The sequence below is a fragment of the Triturus cristatus genome, chromosome 3_1, assembly GCF_964204655.1.
Source record: "Triturus cristatus chromosome 3_1, aTriCri1.1, whole genome shotgun sequence".
Taxonomy (NCBI): domain Eukaryota; kingdom Metazoa; phylum Chordata; class Amphibia; order Caudata; family Salamandridae; genus Triturus; species Triturus cristatus.
This window is the reverse complement of record NC_140583.1, coordinates 204318125-204336171: the sequence shown is the minus strand read 5'-3', so window position 1 is coordinate 204336171 and position 18047 is coordinate 204318125. Positions and strand designations below refer to the sequence as shown.

General features: G+C 44.0%; 1 protein-coding gene across 7 annotated transcripts in view; it reads right to left on the bottom strand.

Annotated features, from left to right (window-relative positions):
• TLN2 (talin 2) overlaps window positions 1-18047 on the bottom strand; it is a 1262084-nt gene that overhangs the window by 503934 nt on the left and 740103 nt on the right. For all 7 annotated transcript variants that reach the window (XM_085643650.1, XM_085643649.1, XM_085643651.1 and 4 more), the window contains 3 exons: window positions 16664-16765; window positions 12063-12139; window positions 52-232 (listed from right to left, as the gene is read on the bottom strand). In XM_085643650.1, coding sequence (XP_085499776.1) covers window positions 52-232; window positions 12063-12139; window positions 16664-16765 — 360 coding nt within the window. The remainder of the gene's footprint in view (window positions 1-51; window positions 233-12062; window positions 12140-16663; window positions 16766-18047) is intronic.

The window sequence follows — 18047 nt, the reverse complement described above, 5'->3', positions numbered from 1 at the left end:
GCCATTAGGTTGCCCGATGCAACTTGAGGGGTTACGCCCGCACCCCCTTACCAGTGGCGGCATGTGTCCTCTGTGCATCTGGCCAATCATGACTTGCTGCTGGGGGGATGGCATGCTGCCGACATTGAAGGATTCTGGCCCGCTGGAGCCTGAGCGCATGACTGCAGGGAGGGCCACCGAACCCGTCTCCACCTTGCCAGTGCGGTTAAATTGCTGCTGGAGGATTGTAGATCTGCGATGAAGGAAGAAAGTCAGGCCAGTGTGGCACTTTTTTAAAACATTTTTTTTCCAATTTAAATATGCAAAACACCGCCATTTTGTGAAAATTTGGGACTAACGTGTACAAGGTGAATAGCATTAAATCCACGTATCTAAGGCAATTAATAGTGAATTTCGTTTCTTGTTAAGTATGAATGAATTACAATTAATTACAATCAAGGAGATTAAAAAAAGATCAACACTATATAAAATAGTTCAGATGCACAAACCCACCTGGTCACCCACCTTTCAAATGCAGTCGTAGTTATTTCTGCACGCATTGCATTGTATTTAAGGCTTCCACCGGGTTATACTACCTACCTTTAACCCAGAGCCTTACACAAACAAACTAACGTGACTAGGGGATTTCATCTGCACTGGCATAACAAACAATAAAGTGTCATGACCCAAATGACAGAAACACATATGCACACAAACGCACACATGTAGGAACTCTCAGCTTTATAGTCACCAACATCCCCTTTGATAGAGCAGAGATCTCTATACAGTTCAGAGGTCATGCAGCTCCTCCTCCATTTGCCAATAATCTTGTCTCAAAACCAAGCCACCAACAACTTAGCTTATAAAGTTCATGCCAAATTAAGCCATCAAAAACCTTGTGAAAAAGGCAACCAGCAGGCTCGACAGACCCAGCGGAAGTGGACAAGCGTGTCAATTGCTAGCACAGTCACCAGTCCCATGTCACAACCCTCCTAGGATCATTTGATGGGTAAACAGACATAATATCGAATTCAAAATATCGACAGGACAGAATATCGAGTTTTTAATATAGAATGGACAGAATATCGAATTGCCAAAATATAGTGGTGAAGAATATCGAAAATCAGTTAAGAAATAAAATATCGATTTAAATAATATAGAAGTAAGTAATATCGACAGTCATAATATAGTTATTAAAAATATCGATTTTTTTTATAATGTTTTAAGTGTTAGTATATGTGTTAAAAGTATGTATACATTTTGGAATGTATGTTTGAATATTAATTAATTAATTTTATGTCATTTAATTTTTGTGTAATTTAATTCTGTAGCGGGTTGTGGGTTTATAGGGGATTAGGGTGGGAAGTAATTTAATTGTTATTAGGTAATTATTAATTGGTATTGAAAATTAATTGGTTGTTGATTAATTATTAATTGGTAAATAATTTGTATTAATTGGTAATTAATTAGTATTAATTGTTTAATTGATAATTATGTTAATTGTATCAATTTATTATTTGTAGCAGGTTGTGGGTTTATAGGGGAATATGGTGGCAATTAATTTAATTGTAAATAATTAATTATTGAAATCATTTTTGTATATTGCTAATTAATTTATTCTTAATTAATTATTAATTGGTATTAATTGTATTTATTAATTTTTGGTATTGAAAAGTAATTGGTTGGTAATTAATTATTAATAGGTTATTAATAAAAAAACATTGATATTTATAATAAAGTAATTATTCAATATTGTTTGATTGGTAATTATTTTTAATATTTTTATTTGGTATTAATTTTTAATAAAATATTAAATTATTATTTTCCCTACTATTGCACTCACTGGAGTGGGAATAGTAATTTGTACCCCTATGCTATCCAATGCTTTCCCTACTATTGCACTCACTGGGGTGGGAATAAGAATTTTTACCCCTACGGTATCCAACGCTTACACTAGAGTTGCACTCACTGGAGTGGAAATAGTAAATTTTACCCTCCCGCTATCCAACGCTTTCCCCACTGTTGCACTCTTTGGAGAGGGAATAGTAATTTTTACCCCTACGCTATCAAACGCTTTCCCTACTGTTGCACTCTTTGGAGTAGGAATAGTAATTTTTACCCTCCCACTATCCAACGCTTTCCCTACTGTTGCACTCTCTGGAGTGGGAATAGTAATTTTTACCCCTACGCTATCCAACGCTTTCCCTACTGTTGCACTCACTAGAGTGGGAATAGTAAATTTTGCCCTCCCGCTATCCAACGCTTTCCCTACTGTTGCACTCTCTGAAGTGGGAATAGTAATTTTTACCCCTACGCTATACAACGCTTTCCCTACTGTTGCACTCTCTGGAGTGGGAATAGTAATTTTTAGCCCTACTCTATCCAACACTTTCCCTACTGTTGCACTCTTTGGAGTGGGAATAGTAATTTTTACCCCTACGCTATCCAATGCTTTCCCTACTGTTGAACTCACTGGATTGGGAATAGTAAATTTTACCCTCCCGCTATCCAACGCTTTCCCTACTGTTGCACTCTCTGGAGTGGTAATAGTAAATTTTACCCTCCCGCTATCCTACGCAAAACATATTGCATTTTTTAAATTAATATTACGTTAATATAAATGTATTATTATTTTTTTACTTACATTAATTATTTATTAATTTGAAAGTAATTTAAGTTTTTTTAAGTATGTTTCAGTTAATTACATGTTTTATTTCATTAATTTTACATTAATTTTAAGACATTTACAATAATTCGATATTGTGACTAACTATATTTTTTACAACGATATTTTGGATTCTATATTTTTGTACTTACCTGTTTGGAGATAGGGCTTCAATATTTTGGCATTCTATATTTTTACTTCGATATTTTGGCAATTCGATATTCTTCTTCTCGAAATTTCGTCAGTGATCCCATTTGATGTATGCACTATGTTCTATAGCAAGGAAGACACTACCGGCACAACATCTAAAATCCGCTTCACAGGCGAACCACAGTAACATTTTAGATCTCTACATGTTTTTAATTGTACTCAAATGGTAGAGACGAAACACACGCCACTTTTTGTGGGCTGGAAAGCACTGTATATTGATAAAATGTGTTTTCTACTGGTGGAAAATAGATTCCTACCTTCCACAGACAGTTAAGAACGGGAAGTTTTACAGGTTTCTATTAATGTGTGTGACTGCAGGTAGTAGGAGTCGAAAGAAAACAGCATTAGATTTGACTAGTAGACATGCATCAGATCGTTGGTTACACCCCGTGTCAGGAGTATACTGCAGTTTTCATCAGTAGCATTGAAGGGTGGCCAAATGAGGGCTGCCCAGATATGGTGTAAAAAAAGAAAATTTTCAAAAAGTGCTTAAATTGTAGGACCGTTGCAAATGCAGGGGCAGAAATTGGAGTCTTGTATGAATTAATTTAAGCGTGGAAATGATGTCCTTATGTACATGTCATTCATACTTTATATAATTCTATGTCAGGACCGGAGGCTCCGATTATGCTTCTCATTTCTTTACTAGAAGTTCACAGCAACCAATGAAAACACTGATAAAAAACCATGTGACAACCATAGAGTCCCGGGTATATAAGGTACCTGTAGGCACATAGAGTCCTCTTTCTTTGCTGCTCCGCAGCCAGTTAAGTGCCCTTTACTTTTTCTCTTACTGGTACAGTGTTTCTGCTATTGTGCGTTGTTGCTGGCGTTAATTGCTGAATATACGTGCTGTCACTAGTGCGCGATTGCTGCGAGGCGAGTTATAAGCTTCTAGGCTTAACTACATACAGTTATTGGTGCTGGTGTTCTTTGGTGGTTTGCGGGACCTCGGACGTGCTGCCTGCGCTTACCGGGGGTGTCCGGATTCCTTTGGTGCCTTTGTTCTGCCGCTTCAGTGCGGAGCGGTTCCCTCGCGTCGCTGGCTTCGGGCTCTGGTGGAGCGGGAGGATTTGAGGAGCGGGGACGCGCGTCTGAATGACGCGCAGTCCTCTTTCAGTTTTTAGCGAGCCTCGGCCAGCGCGGCGGCCATATTTGCCCATTAACCTAATTGGGGGCATTGAATGAACGCTGGAGCAGCATTGTGGATGCTTCTGACCCTGTGTTTCTGCCAATTTACAGGCAAAAGGCTTGTTTCTTCGCTCCTCAGACGCTCTACTGTTGTACCACGCAGTGGGGCTGTACAATTGAGCATTGGCTTTGCCTAGAGTGGGGTTCGCAAGCCCTCCCTCCCTCCACATTCTAAACTGTAATTTTTGCTTCACCTGTGTGGTGAATGATCTAGGGCTTGCCTGGGGTTACCACTCCCCCTGACTTCCATTTGCATACCTTATCTACCTGGTTTGACTTGACAGAGTCACAGGCAGTCCTCCTGGGTCGGTGATTGCACACTGGTGTGAAAAACATGTCTGAGTATTATGAGGAGGACTATTATTATTATGAGGAGGAACCCTCTGGGTCCATCGAGCATGACCTCGTTGAGGCATTGGATGCGGGTGTCCAACAGTCTGTGAACTCTGCGTTGGTGAGAGGAATTGCGCCCTTAAAACGTCACCTTTGTACTTATGCCAGGCAGCAAGGCTGGCTTCCCTCGTCAGGTTCCCGAGCTAGACCTGGGGGTAAAGGAAAAGCGAATCCCCATGCTGCGGATTTCGCTAAACTGGATAAGTCAATGGCGGAGCACGAACGCTCTACTTCAGGTAGAGAGGCCACAATTACTGAAATATCCCAAGAGGATGATGGTCACGACACCACTTCTGACCCTACCACTGACGAAGAGGAATCCCCTCGCACTTCCAAGAAGGCAAGAAAGGAGAAGCATTCGGTTCCGACCCTGTCACCCAAAGTTCTCAGTTTCGAGCCGGCTGACATTATCCATCCTAACTCCACGTCTTAACTTCCATCCCAAGAAGTGGCAGACTATGTCCAGTCCCATCTGCGTCAGGTGTTTGATACGGACGTGCGGGCACGACTGTGGTCGTAATGCCCTAGGCCTGATCTGGCGGATAAAGTGGCGGTTACCCCAGAGGTGGACCCGTCAATACTAACTTATTTGAAGAAATACTCTAAGGACCCCAAGAAAGGCCTGGACAGGTCTTGGCGGTCCTGCCAAGATAAGCTGCTGGACGTAACAGGGCCACTAACAAAGATTCTCGAACTTTGTTTTTGGGCCAAAGAGTCATCCCTTGCAATTGACCCTGACGAGCTGATTGGCTGGGCCCAACGGGCGGTGTGCCAACTTGGCAACGCCAATTGTGCGCTGTTGACAGAGCGGCGCCGGTCCATTCTCTTAAAGCTGGACCCCAGGCTGGCCGAATTGTCCACGTCGGAATCGGGTCCTCTAGCCCAGGGTCTCCTGTTTGGCCAGCCCTTCCTGAAAGAACTAACAAAGTTTGTGCCCACATTCAGTGGGCTAGATAAGGCCCAAGGTTCTCTAAAACGGGCTTTCCGCCCGGTTTTTGGCAGGGCCGGACGCTTTCGTGGGCGCTCGTTCAGCCGGGGGTACAATCAAGGCGCCCAACGCGGCCAACAAAGAAGAGGTTATCAAGAGAACACTTCCAATACCTCCAACTTTTACCCCTCTCGACGTTCACGAAACAGGTTCCGCACAGGTGGCAGATTTGGTGGAAACTCCAATAACCAGCATGATGCCGGAAGCTCAGGTGAGCCTAATTCCTTCTTCCGAAGTGATGTTGGGGGGCAGAGTGGGATATTTTCTCAACAACTGTCGCGAAATTTCGCATGAAGCATGTGTGTTGCAGACCGTACAGGGGTACAGACTAGAGATGTACGGCTCTCCTTCGCAGGAGATTCGCCCACTCCCTCTGTCTTTTTCCCAACAAGATCAGAGCTTTATCACAACAGAAATCAAGTCTTTGTTGCAGAAAGGTGCGATTGCGCCCTCCCTGATTCATCCTCATGGTTTCCTGAACAATGTCTTGCTAGTGGAGAAGAAAGGGGGTGGCTCCAGATTAGTGTTAAACCTCAACTCATGGATTGTTTACAGGCATTTCAAGATGGAAGGTATCCATCTGCTACGCGATCTCCTCCAGGAAGGGGACTGGATGGTCCGGTTGGACCTGAAAGATGCTTATTTGTCCGTTCCCATTTCCCCCCCCCCACCGGAGGTTCCTTCAGTTTGTATGGAACAAGATGTGCTACGAGTACAAAGTCCTTCTGTTCGGTCTGTCGTCAGCACCGTGGTGCTTCACGAAGCTTCTGAGACCGGTAGTGGAGTCTCTCAGAGCTCGGGGAGTCTGCCTCATGATATATCTAGACAACATCATAATTTTGGCGTCTCCCCGACACCACGTGGGCGGGGTTAGTGAGGAGGGCCAGGAAAAGTACCAGAAACGCACGCTTCCAGCTGATACACTTTTATATCCTCCACAGGGCCTACCTCACACCGGGTAAACTCTGGAGGCATTTCGGGGTGGCAGATGCGGCGTGCCCTAGATGCGGCGTTATGGGAGCGGAGCTAGGACATATGTTATGGGACTGCCCTCACCTGCGCGAATACTGGAGGGAAGTGGGCGAAACGCTGGCTGAGGTAACGGACAGGGAATTGCAATACACTAAGGCGGTTTGTGTCTTGCACTGGTTTCCTCATACACCCAAGAACAAGACCACAAGTAAATTCATAGATATGGGCCTCCTCTTGGCAAAGAGAGAAGTGACGAGACTCTGGAAGTCGAAGGAGGGCCCCACACATGGGAGGTGGATTAAGGAACTGCAGAAGTGGGCGGCAGGTGAAAGTACACTTAGATACCAACTGGCGATCCGTAGGGCTGATGATCGGGCACTGGCGGCGGCCACAGCGTGGGAAGTGTTGGTACAGGCCCTGCGCAGCAGCGTGGCGGAGGAGGACGAGGCGCCCTCTGAGCCTGATGTTTCTCCCTGGAGCATCCCAACCACACACACACAGTAGATGGTTATTTACTTCTGATATGTACCCCAGACTACACATTAAGGCCGGGGACAGTCGTGGGCGTGGGCACTGGAGGGGGAGGGGGCTGGGGGATAGGGACTGGGGAGGGGAAGTGACGGGGTGGGGGAGAAGGGGGGAGGAAACTTTAAAGCGGAACGCAGACACCCTATTATGTTCGTAGCAAAGGTACAGGTTGAACTATGATTCGGTACAATGGCCTACTTGTCACCGCTGCCCGGCCTCTGGGATGTGGGCTAACAAGCTGTGTGCGAAAGCCTAATGGCCACGCAAGGAATGGCACTGGCACTGGCGGTGCAGGATCATTATGTATGTAAGCTGCTTATTATATTGTTCTGCAATAAAAACGGTTTAAAAAAAAATAAAAATCATAATTTTGGCGTCCTCCCCTCAGACAGTCCAAACGCACCTCAATTGGGCGATAAGCCTGTTGCAGAGTTTGGGGTTCATTGTCAATCCGCAGAAGTCGGTACTGATCCCTTCTCAGTCCATCGAATTTCTGGGCTTTTTGATAAATTCTTTAACTTGTCATCTCTTGCTGCCAATGCCAAAGATGAGGGCCATCAAACGGGAATTGCGGTCTACCCTTCGCAAGCAGACGACATCCCTGAGATCGTTTGCCCGCATAGTGGGTCGATTGGCTTCTTCCATCCAGGCGATCTTCCCGGGCCCCCTTCACTACCGGGCCCTTCAGAGGCTCAAGATCCGCCATCTCCGGAAAGGTCTCAGCTACTCAGAACAGATTCCTCTCTCAGAGGAGGCGAGGCTGGAGATGGACTGGTGGTTAAATCACATGGAGGCCTGGAACGGCCGAGCGCTATTCGGATCAACACCGGATGTGGTAATCGAATCGGATGCCAGCCGATGGGGTTGGGGAGCCCACTGCGGCACATTGTCCACGGGTGGTCAATGGTCGCCGGGAGAACTATATTTGCATATCAATTGCCTGGAACTGTTGGCTGGTTCCTTTGCGATCAGATGTCTCTCGCCTCAGAAAGCAGATTGTTGTATCCTCCTCCGGATGGAGAACATATCGACGGTACGTCAACAAGTTGGGTGGTACCAAAACGCGAATGCTGGCGGAGATCGCCAAAGACTTTTGTCACTACTGTCTTCAGAACAGAATTTCGGTGGTTGCGGAATACCTGCCCAGTTCCAGCAACCAGGTAGCAGATTGGAACTCCCGCCATCTGCAGGATTCCAGCGATTGGATGCTGTTACCCAGAGTGTTTCAGAGCCTGACCCCATCTTTGGGGCCCTTGTCAGATAGACTTATTTGCATCCCGATTGAACAGACAAGTTCCCCAATTCTTCAGTTGGAGACTGGATCCGGAAGCAGTGGCCACGGATGCATTCCTGCAAGAATGGCCGAGGTCTCTATGCTATGCGTTTCCCCCGTTCCTCATGATCCCCAGGGTTCTAGCGCGAGCAATGGCTTATCAGGCAGAACTCATTTTGACCACTCCGTTGTGGAGGGCTCAGGCATGGTTCCCAGTTTTGCTGGACATGAGTTGTGCGATTCCGATCCTTCTTCCCCGGTTACAGAACCTATTGCTGAACCCTCTTCAGAACCCTCATCCTTTGGTGACATCGGACCATCTTCCGCTAGTTGCTTGGCGGGTTTAAGGGACAGATGGAGTATCCCGGGCCTTTCAAGCGAGGCTAGCAACTTTATCAAGGAAGCTTGGTCGGCCAACACCCACAAAAGATATTCCTCCTCTTGGAGGAGATGGTGTGATTGGTGCGCTCAACGGGACGTGGATCCCTCTAAAGCACATGTGTCTTTAGTGGTTAATTTTCTAGCCTCTATTGCTTCCTCCGGTTTAGCATACAGGACGATCAACAACTTCCGGTCCGCGATATCGGCGGGGCATTTACCTTTGGAAGGTAAGCCCTTAGGAGAACATCCATTGGTATGTAAATTACTTAGAGGAGTCAGAATGGTGAAACCTCCTTGCCCAAAATATTCTCAATTGTGGGATGTCTCTATTCTTAAATTTCTGGAGGCCTGGCCGTCCAATAGGTTCTTGTCTCGTAAACAACTTTCGGCCAAATTAACTATGCTCTTGTGTCTGGTTTCTTGCAAACGGGTGTCTGACGTACGTGCGCTAGATTTAGCGGGGCGTGGATTTTCCCCAGAGGGTGTGACCTTCACCTTGTCCAGGAGAACAAAGTGTAACACTACGTCTATCACGCACCCGGCTTTTCCTAATAATCCTAAACTGTGCGTCGTGCAATGTTTTAAGGATTACGAGATAAGTACTGAGGAGTTTCGTACTAATATGCAAGGTCAGTTGCTTATTGCTCTGCAGAAGCCATTTCGCCCAGTGACTCCAGCTACCTTGTCTCGATGGATGCGTTGGCTCATGGGCAAAGCAGGAATTGATACTTCCAAATTTGGGGCTCACTCCGCCCGCGGAGCCATGGCTTCGAAGGCATATTCGACAGGTGTCAGCCTTTCAGATATCATGAGTGCAGCTGACTGGTCTAATGAGCATATATTTAAAGCGTTTTACTATAAACATATTGTGGATGTTGCTTCAATGGTGGTGGCTCAGCTTTGAACAAGCATAATCGGAGCCTCCGGTCCTGAAATAGAATTAAAAATTTGCGAACATTGGTGACAAGAATTTTCAATTCTATTAAGGACAACGGAGGCAAAGATTATCCCACCCAGAAATACACATTGTATTATGTGATGTTGTATGTTTGATCATGCTATGTATTTGCATTGCTCTGATTATTCGCCCCCTTTTCTCGTAATGGTTATGTTGTCTTTTACCAAGCAACCTGGAATGGCTTTTACGGGGTGTTCTTCTTTCTTTCAGGTGCTGACAGCAAGTAAATCTGAATATGATTCAGCTGCGATTGGCTGGTTTATAGTTCTGTGTTCTGCACACAAGAGAGTTGTCTGGACCGGGATCCAGTTGGAGCGTTCGGCCCCGTTGGGCTTTCAGTTCGATGGTTGGAGAAGTCCTTATCTGTCGGTGATCCTTCAAGAACAGGTCGTGCATGGACTGAACTGTTGTTACAAAGAAAGAGGACTCTATGTGCCTACAGGGACCTTATATACCCGGAACTCTATGGTTGTCACATGGTTTTTTATCAGTGTTTTCATTGGCTGCTGTGAGCTTCTAGTAAAGAAATGAGAAGCATAATCCTCGCCTCCGTTGTCCTTAATAGAATTGAAAATTCTTGTCACGAATATTCGCAAATTTTTTATTGTAAATGACCTTACAGATGATGTGGCTGACGTCATCGGAAATAGAGGGCACCTTACCTTTGACATAGATACCTTCAGGGCCGACTGGTAGAGAAATTAGGCCTGGACCAAAGTAAAAGTGGCCCCACTCATGAATGAGGTATTAAAAGAAAGTAGACCTGGTTTGCAGATCGCAACAACTTCAGCAGCTTGGACATTTGTGATACGCACTCTGGGTGAAGAAGGGGCTGCATGCCATGTGCTTGCTATTGGCATTGTGTATGGTTACCCCATTGAAAATGAAGCAGTAAAACTAATTATGTCCCCTCCATATAAAAAAAATATATATATACACTGCTCACCTACACATGACCGGTAATTGCCCCGTTGAGACTGCCTGCGAAGAGTCTCAACGTCACCTTCCTCATTCCCCGCCCCACCCAAACTCCCGCCCACGGTCCCACTTTACCACCACAGTTTTCCACCTTCAGGCGACCTAAGTTAAAGGCAACAGGCAACATAAATATTAAAGGAGTATATTACATACCATTTGTAATCTTTGATTTGAGAAATTAGATGCTGGAGAGAATTCTGGCAACAGTTTATTTAGATTGAAGAAATGGAGGGTCAGTGAGTCCCTTAAGGTACTTAGGAAGTGATGGATAGAATCTTAAAAATGCATCTTTGTGTCACCTACGAGCAATGCACAATGATAAAATTGCCAGAGATGGAGTCATGGACAGTTTGTAGATCGGACAGGTAAAAATATGAGAGGCCAAAGTAGACAATATAAGTCAAGCCTGGAAGAGATGACTAGCAACACAAAAGTTTGCTGAGAACTTCAAGCATGCATAAAGGAAGTCATGACACTGTGTCAGTCTTCTCTTTTAAGTCAGCATCACTTGGTACTCTGGGACTTGTAGTTTCAGACGTTCTATTTTAATTATGGGACCAGAAGTCTGAAAATGGATATTGATGTTAGTTTAAATGCCAGGTTTAGCTGAATGTGCTACACAAACAAATGCCCACTGAACACCTGACAACTGGCTGTACCGATAACAGTGGAGAAGGGCTTGAAGTTGAGCATTACATCCCCTCTTCCACCTCATCTTTGGGATGTCATAGCGAACATTTCACCCATTCTCACAGTTATGGACAGAACAGGATCCCCGGCTTCCAGTGCTTCGGTCAGGTAACTTCACAAACCTAGTCCTAGGTCAGGAAAAACCCTTCACATGGTGGACCCTTTGTCCGCTACGCTGGCTCAGACCGCTGCCCATAGATGTTACTCAGTACAGCCTTAATGTTGTTTTAACTGAGCTGAAGAGGAAACAATCTCCAAGTTTGGAGTAATGATGCAGTTCCATATACCAGATTTCTTCTTTTTTTGTTAATTTCCATATAAGATAAGTATAGCACATAACATGCATACTTTGCAAATGTAATGTAGGATACTAACATAATTGACACTTTGTCTACAAAATGTAATATAATAAAGTGCACGTATAACAAGTATTTCCATATTTAGAACTAGAGGTCACGACGAGACCAAAAGGGGTCAATGAGGCTCATGAGTAAGGCTGGAGCATATGCGTTTAGGCAGTGGATGCATGGACTATATACAAGCAGAAAGAATGCTAAAAGCAGAAGGAATAAACAAAAACAGACACAGAGTGAACAATGGTGCAGCTGTGACCCTGAGGTTCTCTGACCTCCCAAAATTTAAACTCTTTCTACTGGACAGTAACAGAAGGCTTCAGAGACCAGTAATATCCTCTATACGCACCTTATGGGGTACTTTAACCTATGTAGGAAGGTGCACACATTTGCAGAGGCGCACTTACATAAGGCATGGACAGTATCAGTCGTGCTTACTCTATCGGCACACACAAGGACTGAGAGGAAACAGGAATGTCTGTTTCTCAGCTCACACTACGTACTTTTTGGGTGAAACGGATTCTTCTAACATAGTGGACTCTTCTTCGCCTTCAAGGCCAAATCTGTCTTTGCTCTGTTTCTGAAAGGCAAGGAGCAAACAGGTTGTGAATGTGTGTTCATAGTAAGGCATCACAATGATCGACAGTATAACAATCACAACACTGCTGATGAGTTACAAAGGTTTTGAGTATTCTTCACAAACATCCGGCGCTCTAGGATCTGTGAAATATTGTTCAATTCTGCAACAACCTGACATAGTGGAATGAATGGTTCAGTGAAGTTCTCTTGTGAGAGTTGTCGTGGGCAGGCAGTTTTGGCATGACAAAGCCCACCTCAGCTGTGATGCAGCTGAACATGAACACGGGACTGTCTTATGGCTTTGGTAGTGGGAGACCAAACAGTGGTTGCGGAACATGAACCCCAACTAAGGAATGGAAGTCATTTATGTATGCTGGATTCTCTCACAACGGCATCTCTTCAACCACATGACAAAGGATGGTAAACGCTGAATACAGTGCTGTACAGATGTATTCAATTGTTGACCAACTCCACATACATTATCAATTTCAGGCTCTATCACATGTATTGTGGTATGATGAGGTTTTCTGAGAATGCCCAACTGCTGAGTAAAAAAACAGGTTTATTAGTGGTAACGTGATCAGTGACAGTACAGTGCTAAAAGGGGGCACTGGCCCTATTCAGCAGCGACTTGCATTGCAACTTCTTGATGTGCGACATCTTTTACTAGTCGAGGACTTCAAAGCCTAGAAGGACTGCCCAAGATCCCTGCACACGAGGCTCTCAAACACACTACTTATGCACACACTTCTCTTGCTAAAAGGGGGCACTGGCCCTATTCAGCAGCGACTTGCAGTGCAACTTCTTGATGTGCGACATCTTTTACTAGTCGAGGACTTCAAAGCCTAGAAGGACTGCCCAAGATCCCTGCACACGAGGCTCTCAAACACACTACTTATGCACACACTTCTCTTGCAGCAGACTCCACCTCGGGTAGGAAAGGACACTGCTCTGACTTAATTCTCAACCGAGATTTTGAAGTAATTAATTGTGATACACATCCAATTAGCTGGTCTCATTATTTTACCAGATATTTCACTGTCAAAAGAGCAACAAAGAAGATCTCTGACATGCTAGTCCACCAAAAAAGTGTGCCCTGAAAATATGAATCATGCGCTTGAACATGGAAATGAAACGCTCAGTAAGGGTCAGTCAATGGACAATTTTGGTCTCTTCCATGACACATTCATAGACATAATAAATCGAGGTGCCCTACTTAAATTTTAAACAATCAGAATTGTCTATTCTCCTTAGTTTAGTCGGTCCCTGAGGGAACGTTAAAGCTACTGTCATGGACTTGAAAATACATAGAGAAAATCTAGGGCCAAACAGCATTACAGACTTCTTTAATCAGTGCTCCAGAACAATATGAACAATGTTTTCCAGGGAAAAAGAAAAAAAACGTAACCACAAGGTATGACAAGCTAATAATCAATCTAAAGAATTCTCCCAAATTGTGCAGGCATTTGTAACCCTACTTGCTTATTGCATAATCTTTCCAGGTTACTTGACACTGCTGATGCATTTATGCAGCTTTTAATTAAAAAATGCCAACACATTCAATTTCCATTTCTCAGACTGATTTTAACAGGGGTCTACTGTGCTCTCCAGTAGTAGGAACCAAATGTAATGTGCCAATTGATACCTTATATGACATTCTACTTGTGTTCACAGATATCGAAGCTATGATAAAAAAATACTCCAGTATGTTATGACTGCCATAATTCCTGCAGTGGCTGCTAGATTTGCGGCAGCTACTAGTGCTCCTTGTGTTACTGAATAAACAGTTCTGGCACAAGCCTGAGTTACTATGTTCTTACCCACTTATAACTAGTCTCCCTTGACCACTTGCAAACCTTTCATTCTACTGCAAGCCTTCCATGGCTTTCTGAGATGGTGGAAAAAATTGTTTTCTCCTAGGTCTAGAGGTTCCTAGACCATCATGAGTTTCTGGAAAATCACCATGTATGATTTCAGAGCCAACACTACACTGAAACCGTGCTGGCAGTCGTGTTTGACTTGGTAGACTTTGGTGCATTCTTTAGCCGATTGCAAGCAGTGGCTCGTGTCTGGGACCCGGCAGTCAATGGTTCGAATCATTTCTCTCGGAGAGGATACAAAGCGTCAAGCTTGGGCCACACCTATCTTCTGAAACAGCTGTCAAAAGTGATGCCCACCAAATGGATCACCATTCTAGCCCCTCCTTCTTTAAGGTTTTTATGTAACTACTCATTCACGCCCTAAGTGATCAATATTTGCCATCTCACTACTACACATATTACACTCAGATCTATCTGCAGCTCCACAGTACACAGGACGCCTTCTCCACACTCAGAGTGGGGCTGGCTGAAGTTACCACCTTGAACTACATTGGCAGGGCTGATGTCCTGTTGAAGGATCCCTGTTTTAAAGTTCAATCTCTCAATAGTGTCTTGCAACCTCCTAACCTGTCTGGTCGTATCATTCGATTCATTAAACAAAGGAAAAACAATGGAGCGATCTCAGATAAGCTCAGTATTGGGTCACATATGGGGGACAGTTGTACAGTCGGCATTCCTCAACTTGGAATAGATTAAAGAATTCTTTCCATTTATTGACCAAACGCTTAACAAAGAGATTTGTAGGAGCACTGATCAATGCTCATCTTTATTACAGAAACTCTTTGTTAGGTGATGGGGATGACCGGCACCCAAGTCTCCCACTGACCAACTGCAAGGGGTGCAAATTACGGTCACTCACATGAAACCTCTGAAGTCTTACAGTATCCCCTCACTTAAACACTGCACTGGCTGCGTTAGACAAATTGTTCTAGAAATGCTATGCCTGGTCTATAAATATCTTAAAAATGGCTTTAGTTTGACTTCGGAAAAAAATATCTGCTATACTTGGCTGCTGTGATCTAACAATCATTGCTTTCTCCTAAATAAATGGGTCCTGCTTCAGTAGTTTTTTTCTTCCACTCTCTACTCAGTATCAGATGCAGTCAATATCCTTTAATGAGGAGCCTTGATACAATTAGGTTTGTGGTATGTGCTACATAAATAAGTAAATGAGGCTATATTTGGGTTTTCCTTTTGCATGGTGTATCCTCTCAGGCTTCAATTCCTTCCTGGTTTCTTGGACATGGGCAGACTAGTTGTTTCAAAACCTTCGAGAGAAGCACGCAAATGCCATTTACATCTCTGTCATCATGAAGTACATGTCCTGCACTTCTCTTTGCTTTAAACCATACGAATTATTCAGCATACACTGAAGATGGTGAACATGTGACGGACAGAAAAATGCACCATAAAGTTGTTTCATCAGAAAAATGCTGTATTAGCAAGAAAAGCAGGGTTGCATCAAAAAGACATCTTTTCCTAAGCTCAACAGTGAACAGAACAGCAATGGTGTTTATATACTATGGCATGAACTCTTGTATTCAACAGGGATGGGAATATAATAGTAATTTATTTTGCAGAGCTTGACTTGAGACGTAATTAGGAGTATAGATATATTTTATTCAGATTATCGCCTGCAAAACTCCTCTGCTCTTTCAAATTAAAGACCTGCCCTTTTTAAGTTTAAGCACAGTGGAGCCCATATGAATTTGCCAGCTAAACAAAAATCCCTAAAACACATAAATGAGCTGGTCTGTAACAAACCTGGCGGTCCTGCTTACCACATAATTGTAGCTGTCAACAGACCTGTATGACTGACTTTCAGCCAGTCTTGTTTTTTTAAGTTGAGGATACTAAGAACGCTCATGCGTGTCGTTTTACATTAATCATTGTAAACATGGGTATTTATGTCCCAGCATGCACAGGGCTACTGGCTGAAAAAACAAGACCAGATGAGAAGTACTCGTTACTTGGAGACAGTGGACTGGTTTGTATGGCCTGGTTCAGAAACTGAAAAGGTCCTGGACAGTCTGAGCACATGGAGGTCACAAATATGTCTCAGGTAGTTGGGTGCCACGAAGGTGGCTGTCAGCTGGCATATGTGAAAATAGTCACAAGTGCTGGTCTAGCACCAAATAGTTGGAGGTTGATTTTCACTCTCAGTACAGACGCTCTTTCGGTCTCTGCCATAGCTTCATGCTGAGAGTCCAGGTATCTAGGAGATCAATGAAACTCAGTCCCAGAGGGCCTACAACAAGCGGTCATTTCACACGATGGTGTTACAATGGGCAGCGACTAGAAAGCTTTTAAAGGGACGGTCTTAAATTAATGTAATGTATGCACTGTGTAGACAGTGATCTTAGTTTATCATTATTTTCGGTGTAAAACATTTACTGGCATCTGTAATAATAGCAATCATAAAAACGTAAGCTTCACTTGTGTTGGTCCTTTGACCTGGTTACTCTCCCTTCAGTTTTGGTAGATTTCTGAATAAGGGCACCTTCAACAATTATCTACCAGTGTGTACATGCCGTGCAGTTGGAAATCAGGTGTACGCAGAGGGCCGTCCCTCCCTTCCCAGTCTCCTCATCGGACAAGAGTGGAAAGAGCCAAGAGTCACTGTAGGTTACAGCGCCGCACGTTACCTTCTTCAGGATGATATCGATGTAGCCGGCGATGAGCTGCGAGATTTGTTCGCCTTCCGTGGTCTGCACTGAATAGTAGCTTTCTTGATACTCGCCGAAGTCCTACAAGAGAGACGCAACCCATTTAAATAAAAGGTCAAATGCTGCAGGAAAGATATTAGGTGCTGCTATATTTCTACCTGTTTGACAGTGTTTTACTAAATGATCCACACACCTGCATTCCCAAACACATAAACAGACAGACACACACACACACACTCTTTAGTAAACTCCATGATATAATAATGAACGCTAGGCATATAAGACGGACCTCCTTCAACAATAAATGACCATGACAAGACCGTCAAGCTGAGAAAGAAAGACTACTCACCATCCATCTATATTAAATTGTGGCGTTAATAACACTGAACTTCCACACCCATGCCTAATAATATTGTTTGCATTAGCATCACTCCTGCTCACTTTACTTTGTAGACTCGTAAGCATTTTTTTTTACTGCTCAGATACATTTTTGGGACTGACCAGAAACAGCGTGGACATTTTTACACCTCACGCTAAACAGGGGTTAGCGCTACTATCATACTGTAATGTTGGTGATGCTGCAGCACAAGCACAGTAGAATGCTTGATGATTGTAATGCTTTCCCAAGATCCTCTATTTACCGTCTGGACCATGACTTGGGATAGTTTAACTTCTGGACACTCAAGTCCAACCCTAAAGCATCATCTATGCACCCAGGATCTGGAACAGCATCCTTGTACTCATCATTACCGCCTCAACGCGGCTCCACATTAGGAACGAGTTCAAGACTCACTTCTTTAAAGAACACTGCATCACATTGTATTAGCCATCCACAGCTCAAACTCCTCTCCAGCTGCTGGTTGACTTTATGTCTGTTCTTGACCATGAACAGCGCTCTGCTGCCTTCAGGCTCGGTTCACACTACGGAAATACCATATACACACATCTACGGACTAAGGGTATTCTGTAGGATAATCAGGCACTAAAGATCTATAAAGTCAGATTCATAAAAATGATATTATTCCTCCTCTGTTACTTTGAGAGTATGAGACCTTCTGAACGATGGATTGTCACAGCTGTGTCTCTGTACCTCACTTTTGTTTTGGCCATCCTAGATAACTGCAGTTTGCACAGATCTTTCCGTCTAACTTATCTGCACCCTCGCCTGCTCTGACCACAAAATCCCCACTCTCAAGTCACGCATCACACCATGACCTTCCATCTCACCCACATCATTCTTCAGAATCACTTCACTAAGCAGAAGAAGCAGAAGACAACAGTGGTGAGTCCAAAGAAGCATGGTGTGAGTACAAATATTTAGAGACACTGCAACTGATGCGAAGTAATCAGATTTCTATGGCAA